The following is an 8,994-nucleotide window of genomic DNA, read 5'->3' as shown; positions in this document are numbered from 1 at the left end:
ACTTTTTTGACCTAATCATTTCATTGAGAAAATGGCTGAAAAAGGAAAAAAAAAAAGACACTAAAGGTGCTCTTTATAACATTATCTATTAAAAAAACCAAAACAACTATCTCCACAGTTGGGGATGGCTAAACAATGGTATAGTCGCCTTTGGTAATATCATGCAGTCATTGAAATAGTAATTATGAACACTATGGCAACATACAGGATAAACTGAAGGGGAAAACAAAGTACAAAATTTTCTTTAATTGCAACTATATGAAAATTATGTCTGCTTGAGGACAAGAAGGATATACGAAAGATGCCAATGTCTGGATTGTTATGTAGTGGAATTATGGACAATTTTATTTTTGTTTAAGGGAATTTTTACAATCTGTGCAATACATGCCTTTTATTAAAAAAAAATGTTCAACAGATTACTTCTAGCAGTAGCTGGGAAGAAATCTTTACTAACAGTCCTTTACTCAGGTACGAGATTTTACAAGCTATAAAGCTGCTTTTATAGTTAGTACCTCACTGGACCCTCACAAACCCTGTGGAAGGAAATCAGGAAGAGGTTTCTCACTTTACAGAAGAGACAACTGAAGTTCAAGGTCACACAGTCAATTAAGCGGTGGACCTTCACCAGTTGATTCCAGACTCCAATATCTTTTCACTGTACCAATCTGAAAACAGGCTAAGACCTCTAAACTCTCCTACGTATTCACAGAAATGGTTACTAAAATAATAAATATCAACCCTAAATATCAAACCCCAGGCATCCAGAGGACTAACGGCCATTCAAGACCCTGCTTCCTAAGTGATGCTATTGTAGTATCCTGCTCACATGCCACAGAGAAATTGGATAGATCTGCTTTAACTTTAAAGACGGGGCATTTCAGTTTCAAATCACAAATCTACTGGAGAGGAGTCACTTCACCCTGCTGAGCCTTTTTTCTTTATGTGTGATACAGGAACAACAACATGGATGGATTAGGATTGTTGGGAGAATTCTGTGAGAAAGAATAAATAAAACACTAAGCACAGTGCCTGACTCTTCACAAAGCAGGCACTCATGATCAGTTTAGATTTTCTTTTTAAGCAGAAAGCAGAAAATTAAGTTCACATATCTATCAAACATTTTGTTTTTTATGATTAATGGTCTTCCATAAGACAAGTCAGGCTCAGCTCTTCTCCTTTTGCTGGACTTCCTATACACCTGTTCTAGGATCTCCCCTATAATTCCAAACAACTCAAGGATATAGTGCTGTCCTAGAGTGAAGAATATTCCTCTGTACTTCTGGCGCTTTTTCCTACATGCCTCGTAGAGCTTGCTGTTAGGAAGTCCTTCAGTATGTGTTTGCCAGTGTGGTAGTTCTTCACTGCAGAAATTGTTCACAATGGGTACAGAAGCAAGCCCTTTGGGAATGCTGCTGGTGCAACAAGGAGTGCTTCAGGGTGGCAGATTGCCTCAGCATAAGAGAACAAGGTCCCTGACTTTAGGTCTATCATGTGCTTCACAGAACTTGGGGAATCTTGTCAGTGACTCCATATGTAATAATCAGTGTGGAATCAAATTCTTGAAGAAATGTGTCCATTGCATTAAGCATGGTCATGTGAATCTTTTTTGTAATCATGTGCACTTGGACCATCATTTATGCAGCTAAGGATATAGCATGTGCACCATGGCAATGTTGCTAGCTGCTTTGAAAGAACTGAATCATCTTTTGGCAGAGCAAATGTGGCTACTGTCATGACAATCCCTGAGGATAGTGCACACAGAATGTTGGGAGCTGCATGATACAAAGTCGATGTTGTAGGTTATCAGTAAAATGTAGTACAGGAGATTCTGGTTTTCCATATCTGTGTGGTAGCCATGGAACTGGAGTATCAGAGCCAGAGGTAATAGCAAATGGTATCTCCAAAAATAGATCCCTTAGAGTTGGCAGACTGCACAGAGGACTGTGGTACAGATTGTCATAACAGCATGAAGCCCTCTCTACCCAACAACTTTTAATTATACAATTTTGCTCTTGGGATTTTCACTAAAAAAAACTGTGCAATAAAAACTTTTGTTTGCTTTCTAAATAAGGGTCTCTTTTATTTTAGATGAAAATAAAAATAAACTTACTGGAAAACAAAGTCTTGCAATTCAAATCATTTCAGGGTCTTTCAAGACTCATCACTCTCTGCCCCTTTCCATTTTCTGACTTCACTTCTAAANTTATTTTAGATGAAAATAAAAATAAACTTACTGGAAAACAAAGTCTTGCAATTCAAATCATTTCAGGGTCTTCCAAGACTCATCACTCTCTGCCCCTTTCCATTTTCTGACTTCACTTCCAAACTCTCCACTTCTCCTTCCACAGGGTGCAACACGTGCGTGGGCGTGCACACACACACACACACACACACACACACAATCTGACAATTCTGGACCAGTCCCTCAAGACCATCTGGTCTTCCAAATCAGGATCTTTAGCCTGACTCCACCCTCACAGCCCCAATCTCTCCCGTTCAGCTTCACCCAAAGAGCCAGACAAAAGGTTATACAGCTCTTATGTGAGCTATGCTCTAAGGTTGGCAAAGTGCAAGGGCAGTTTCTGGGTGTACAAGGTAAGGGCAAGGTCGGGCCATTAGTTAATTCTTGCCACAAATACTTCACAGTGCCAGGCTGTGGGATAGCCAGGCACAGGGGACATAGGAGTCAATTGATTAGACCTCTCTTCCCTCAGCCTCCCAAGGAAATTGTTTGCAGTGACGCTTACGAAGTTGTCAAATCACTCTTTCACTATGGTGAAACGGTCAGTTTTTCAGCTTTGCGAGAAGAGGACAGCATTGTCTTTTCTGAGGTTTAACAGAAGGCAGAAAAAGATTTTTGGTTAGTTAAGGGAAGATATGTGCCTTTCTTCTTGCTCGAGAAGCGAGCATTTATAAATTGTCTCCTTGCACTGGGATCATTCCAATGCAGCAATAAAAGCTTTCAGCCTGAATACCCACTGAGCATAGTTTAGAGTCGAGACTAATTAAACACTAACTCCAAGTCCGGTTACTTTTCCGTAGGTTCCTGACTGCACCCTTTGAAGTGGGCGTGTCCGCCAGCGGTGACCCCCTCAAAGGCGCACAGGTGTGGCGGGGTAGGGAGGAGGAGGTGGAACGGAGAGGACGGGATTCGAACCCTCATTTCTGAAGGCGGAGTCCTGGACTGGGCCTTCCAAGGAGGTGGGGGTGGGGAATCCGGCCCTGAAGCTTGCCAGCGGGGCGCCTCGAGCCCCCACCCCCGCGGCGGCTCGGGCTTCCCCCCGCGGCTCTGGGTCACAAAGGCGGTTGCCAGGCGCCTGGTGGAGAAAAGATGCTGCCCGGAAACAGCGGCCGCCACTCTGGAGCGTGCGGCCCGCGGAGTTCAGCAGGTGAGCCCCCGGCCCGGATGGTGGGCCTGGGCCCGGGCTCCCACCGCCACCTCCGCCTCGGCCAGAGGCGTCTGGCCCCCACCCCCGGTTAGGGACCCCCGGGGGACAAGGCCTTTCTTCCCGCTGGGAGGGGGAGCCTCCCGACTCCGGGCAGCTCCAGCCTCTCTGGATCAGGATCGCAGTTCACAATTCACGAAGACCTCAGCTGCATTTGGACGCTTACTTCCCCTTTCCCAGGTGGGGAAATCGAGGGACTCGGTTCCTTGGAATGGGAGGAGCGTTTGAAAGGGAAGACTTTTTGGCCGGGAGTACAAGGTGTTCCCTATCTGGGAGCTATTAAAGCAGCTTGAACAGACTTCCAAGGTTCAAGCCCTGTTGGAGTGGGTAACAGTGATTTCCGGGTGGTGGGAGTGGAGGAGTGAATCGTCTTGATTTTAAACCTTGGTGGACGTGGCTTAAAGGTCTGGGGTCAGAAGCCCTCTCTCATCGCAGGTTGGTTCTGTCCAGTACTTAAGGTGGGACATTTGATAAAAAGCCGTTTACCTCTGACCCTATGTGCTCTTAGGAGGGGAGTCAGGAAAAGGATCCTAGGATTAAAAAATCTTTTTGGTCATATACTGAGGAGTTAACACTCTCCACATCCCATCTTGCCATGGGGCTGTACCAGAGCAGTGGTACAGTGATCTTGAATGTATTCTCTCAGGGCGACGATATCAAGCTTCAGAAGACTTTCATAGGCTGTTTGTAATAGATAACCATCCCCTCAGTGTCAATTTCTTGTCCTAAAGCAGTCTAGATATTTGAACACAGTATGTGCAGGAGTGTACAAAGATAAGGAGAGACATTACGTGGAAGGAAATCCACTAATCTCCTTTACACTAACCACTGTCAGGGACAGGTCTTCTGGTGTGAAATGTCATCAACTCTTTTTAAAAAATGAACTTTACTGTCTTAACAAACTATGGTGGAGGAGTCAACTTTTCACAGCATTTCCTGGGCAATTACTGGATGGGATGGGATCAGATCTGCTGCTGCTACCTTTTGTGGGAGAAGAGAGAAGGGGCAGAGAAATACACTTGGCTGGAAAGAAAAGGGAACTGCTATGCTCCTTAACACAATAGGTAGGTGCTCAAAAAATGGTAGCTTCTGCTGAATTCAGTAAATCCTTTTATATATTGGCAGTTTTAAAGTAGAATGATAGAAAATCCAAATTCTACTTAAATAAATTTTTAATTAGCAACATCTTGCCAGCCCTTTGCTTTTTCTTCAAAGGTGGGGGAAGAATCAAGATCTTACCTCTAGGTCTCCCATAAGAAACCAAAAACAAAACAAAACACGCCTAGAAGAATCAGAAAAGTCTTTAAAAATTTTTAAGACTGTCCTTTGGAAACTTTTTTTTTCCTTCTAGCCTGGTGTAATTCCTCTGAGGTGGTACATAAGTAGCTCAGGGCTCTGAGAGCTGTTCCCCTGTGTCACAAAACAGGTTTTTAGGGCCAAAAGGAGACAGTCTCTCCATATTTAATAACGAAAACCTAAGTTCCTTAAGAGGGATGGCATAAGTTCTCAAACTGTGAGTGCATCAGAATCCCCTGGAGGGTTTGTTTAAACGCAGATTGCAAGCCCTACCCCCAGTTTCTGATTCTGTAGGTCTGAGGTAGGGCCCAAGAATGTGCATTTCTATGTTTCCAGATGATGCTGAAGCTGCTAGTGCCAGGCTCACACTTTGAGAACCACTGGTATAAATTAAGTACCGGGAATTAGAGTCACAAATATTTGGTAAGACATGGCTTTTATGAGCTTCTATCCACAAATAATGTCTCATCACGAAGTGCCAGCAACCTCTGCCACCTCAGAGGTATAGATTCTGTCTTAGAATTTATCAACACAGAATATGTCCTAGTACTGAACTGGGATATTCCACTTTGGACAAATCCATTTCCTCACCTGTAAAATAGGTTAAAACCTACCTTCAGAGGCTTGTGATAAGATTTAATAAAGTTTTAGTACATGTAGCAGTTGCCAGATTCAATACTCACTACCATCCACTACTGCCCTTTATAGAATTACTAGTATCCTTAACATCTATTGGATCTGTTAATGAGAACTACAGAGTAAGTTAAAGTCAATAATGAAACAGATAAATGTGAATTTAAATGGCCGCGCCCTCACCAAAACCATGCTAGGGAAATTCCATGTTCTGATTCCTCTTCTTTAGGACTGTCAATGGCAGGATACCAGCTCTGGTCACCATGGACCCCACTGGACGAGAGCTTCCAATGGCTGCGGCACACAACACCTATACCTTCTTCAAAGCATCCCTTTAGGGCTTCCCCCTGCTTCCCACATACCCCTTCTGACCTTGAAGTGCAGGTGTGCTTTCAAGAGGTCACTCTAGTCCTAGACAGCCCATTTCTGGAGCCTGGGGTGAGTCCCAAGTTACCTTGCCACACATCAGAGCCCCGAACCATGAACAACAACAAAGGGCTGGTCAGGAAGCCCCAGCCTGTCCGCCTCAGTGGAGTGGATTCCGTGTTTGGCAGGGTCATCACAGCTCAGCCACCAAAATGGACTGGGACCTTCAGAGTTTCAGACAAATCAGCCTTTTGCAAAATCATCAGCCGGGAGAACCAGTGGCCCACTGGACTTAAGGAACCTCAGATTCAGATGACAGTGACCATGTGCAAACAGATGCTGCGCTCTATCCTCTTACTGTATGCAACGTATAAGAAGTGCACCTTTGCCTTGCAACACTCCAAGTAAAGGGTTCCCATCTGATTCCTGTTCCTCATACCATGTCCTATGCTATGTGCCTGGAGCTTACAGAAACCTGTCCATGTAAAGGAAACTGACATCACCTGAGCCATCTTGCTTTTCTGTCAAGCACTGACAATTCAGGAACCCCTTTTCTCCTTTCCCTTACAAAGCCCAGTGACAGAGCAAAGGAGAACATTCCCATTGTAAAGCTGAACAACATTTAAAAGAGTCAAACTAGTGTTGACATGTACATGTGAGAAAGAACCATTAAACCATGTAAACGAATGAACCTAGTGTGAACTCACTTAAACATCTAAGACCACAATGAGATGGGGAAACAAAGGGGTATCAAGGAAGGAGATTATGGCTTTCCATGTACACGACAATGAAGGGGTCAAAAATCTATAGGTGGGTCAAGGATAAAAAAAAATAATAAAAAACAAAACAAATAATCTCCCCCACCAAATCAACAACAAAAAACCCTAACCAACCACATCCTGATACCACTGGAGAGTATAAAAGTGGGCAGTAATATTAGCAAATATTAAAGAATATTTATAGCCTGGCAAGAACTTGGAGCAGCAATGAAACTGGGCTTTCTGGCAGAACACATGCGAGCTCCCCATTTTAGCTGGTGTACTAGTAGTAATTCTGTAGCGTTGTTATAATGAGTCTATAGATATAACTCAGAATAATGCGGAAATAAAATAAACATATATACGAAGTCAACATGAGTTTGATGGTGCCTTTTCATCTTATATCTACACGACCAAAAAATTTTTAAGCAGCCAGAATTTTCCTTTTGGACTTTCTTTTTGGGTATTGACCGGAAATTCATCACTCCTCCAAAAATATCACAAAGATCTTCTCATCTCAAATAAAGATGCTCCTTAAAATAGGCAACAGATTTTAATTGGTAGAACTGATGTGTTGGCACCAGTTTCCATTATTTCTCTGCAAAAACCCCAATTGAATTCCATGTAATCCTTGATTTAGGAAGGAAAGGCAGAAAGAGGAATGAGGTAGTTGAGGCAGAACTTAAAACAGAATTTATTTGTAAAACTGATACAATCCTAAATTTCTAAGTTTCAAAACTAGCTCCCAAAGCCCAGAATCGTGACTATTCCACAGCAAAGCACTGCCATGTTTGCCCAGACCGGTAAGTAATGCTACAGTGGAATCCTGAGCCAGGGTCTTTGATGATGCTACATGACCTATGAAAGTCACAATTAAGGTGATTCAGTAAAGACCCCCTCCTTATGACAAAACAGGATGCTTCCAGTAAGGAAGGCAAACAGATTTCAAACCCTGAACACAAAATGGGAGGGGCTAGCAGAGATGGGGAAGGGGCATCAGTCTCTCTGTGGTCTATTCGGAGTCATCATCACTTTCATCACTATCTTGCTCCTTTTCTCCATCACTTACTTCATCTTCTTCACCATCCTAAGGGGCAAAGGTTAATTAGATATTTTAGGTCATCTGGGTGACCCCATGAATTATAACACTGCTCCTGTAGGATTTACAACTGTACTGTATCATTGTTAAAACCAATGATAGGTGTTAAATCATTCATTTGAAAAAGGAATTGAAGCTCCCCCATTTTTCTTGTATCATGATCATGGAGGGAGGCCACTGTGATAATGACCTATGACATTCCACAACTGAACCAAATTCACATTATTTTTAAATAAGCCATGGTCTTCCACCTCTACTGGATGTGTGTGACACAGAATAAAGCAGGCATTCAATACAGAATGAAAATGTTTGCTAAACTAAGAATTCTGGTGTATCTCAATAGGAATTCAGCATAAAATTCTTTGATCTGCAACTCTAATCTGGGAGATTTGCTTAGGAGAAAGTACCAAACTAATAGGGTATCACCTGCTCCAAAATCTTTTTAAGAGAACAGAACAAGGTAGAGGGGCGCCTGGGTGGCACAGCGGTTAAGCGTCTGCCTTCGGCTCAGGGCGTGATCCCGGCGTTATGGGATCGGGCCCCACATCAGGCTCCTCTGCTATGAGCCTGCTTCTTCCTCTCCCACTCCCCCTGCTTGTGTTCCCTCTCCTCGCTGGCTGTCTCTATCTCTGTCAAATAAATAAATAAAATCTTTAAAAAAAAAAAAAAAAGTATTTTTCATGCTAAATGATCTTTCTGCATTAGCCTCAAATTGCATTATAGAGGCTTCACAACAGGGATTCTTAAATGTGAACTTCTTGGTGTCCAAAACCTACCTGAATTTTAACAAAATTTTATAAACATACACATTTTTCTTCAGCTTTCTTTAAAGTCCTGAAAGTATATGTAGTGGCCCAGAAAAGAATCAGGACCCCTACTCTTAGTATAGTTCTCAGTGATTTCAGCTTTTGATTCTGTGCTTTAGCTTTCACCAAATGCATTCATATTTCTACTTTATATACTCAAACAACATATCTAAATGTTTTAACTCATTCTTCTCGGCACTCAGAGAACGCTTGACCTCTTCGTTTTTCCCTCTAAAATGGTTTCAGATACGAATTTAATATGAATAATGAAAGGGAATTTTTAATTCTATAATATATGCCACAACTTGAGATACTCTTCTGGCCCCCACAGAATTCATATAAAAACTGAAGTTTTTCTGGAGACAGTGGAGATGGGCACAGAAGTCTTTGATTATAAACATAAGCAGGGAGGGGTGCCTGGCTAGCTCAGCTGGAAGAGCATGCAACTCTTGATCTCGGGGTCGTTCGTTCAAGCCCCAGGCTGGGTGTCGAGATTACGAAAATAAATAAATAAACTTAAAAACATAAGCAGTAAAAGTTCTATACTTTCTACGGACTCAGAATTATTAACAAAATGCAACAATCAACTG

At 42.6% G+C, this 8,994-nt stretch overlaps 2 protein-coding genes across 6 annotated transcripts in view; one reads left to right on the top strand and one right to left on the bottom strand.

The window, feature by feature from the left end:
- The window catches only part of FANCD2 (FA complementation group D2), a 75,536-nt gene that overhangs the window by 8,669 nt on the left and 57,873 nt on the right, over positions 1 to 8,994 (bottom strand). Inside the window, exon 44 of the mRNA XM_034658760.1 lies at positions 3,018 to 7,586. Coding sequence (XP_034514651.1) covers positions 7,512 to 7,586 — 75 coding nt within the window. The 3' untranslated portion in view covers positions 3,018 to 7,511. The remainder of the gene's footprint in view (positions 1 to 3,017; positions 7,587 to 8,994) is intronic.
- Positions 3,332 to 6,170, top strand: FANCD2OS (FANCD2 opposite strand). Of its 5 annotated transcripts, XM_019805712.2 has the most exons (3): positions 3,364 to 3,389; positions 4,360 to 4,510; positions 5,605 to 6,170. In XM_019805712.2, the coding sequence occupies exons 2-3, from the start codon at positions 4,492 to 4,494 to the stop codon at positions 6,147 to 6,149; spliced, it is 564 nt and encodes a 187-aa protein (XP_019661271.1). In that variant the 5' UTR covers positions 3,364 to 3,389; positions 4,360 to 4,491; the 3' UTR covers positions 6,150 to 6,170. The 5 variants fall into 5 exon arrangements, with proteins under 5 accessions (XP_019661270.1, XP_019661271.1, XP_002925070.1 ...); XM_019805711.2 differs by lacking the exon at positions 4,360 to 4,510 and having other exon boundaries at positions 3,332 to 3,389; XM_002925024.4 differs by lacking the exons at positions 3,364 to 3,389; positions 4,360 to 4,510 and adding an exon at positions 3,571 to 3,626.

This window comes from Ailuropoda melanoleuca, chromosome 4, assembly GCF_002007445.2.
Source record: "Ailuropoda melanoleuca isolate Jingjing chromosome 4, ASM200744v2, whole genome shotgun sequence".
NCBI lineage: Eukaryota > Metazoa > Chordata > Mammalia > Carnivora > Ursidae > Ailuropoda > Ailuropoda melanoleuca.
Note: the sequence above shows the minus strand (reverse complement) of the source record. Positions and strands in the feature narration are given on the sequence as shown.

What these genes read in the sequence shown, in the direction of transcription:
- FANCD2OS (XM_034658762.1), top strand. Translation starts at nt 4,351, where the DNA reads ATGGTGGAGGAGTCAACTTTTCACAGCATTTCCTGGGCAATTACTGGA. An exon ending in TATGCTCCTTAACACAATAG is followed by an intron (nt 4,511 to 5,604) that starts GTAGGTGCTCAA and finishes CCTCTTCTTTAG; the next exon opens with GACTGTCAATGGCAGGATAC.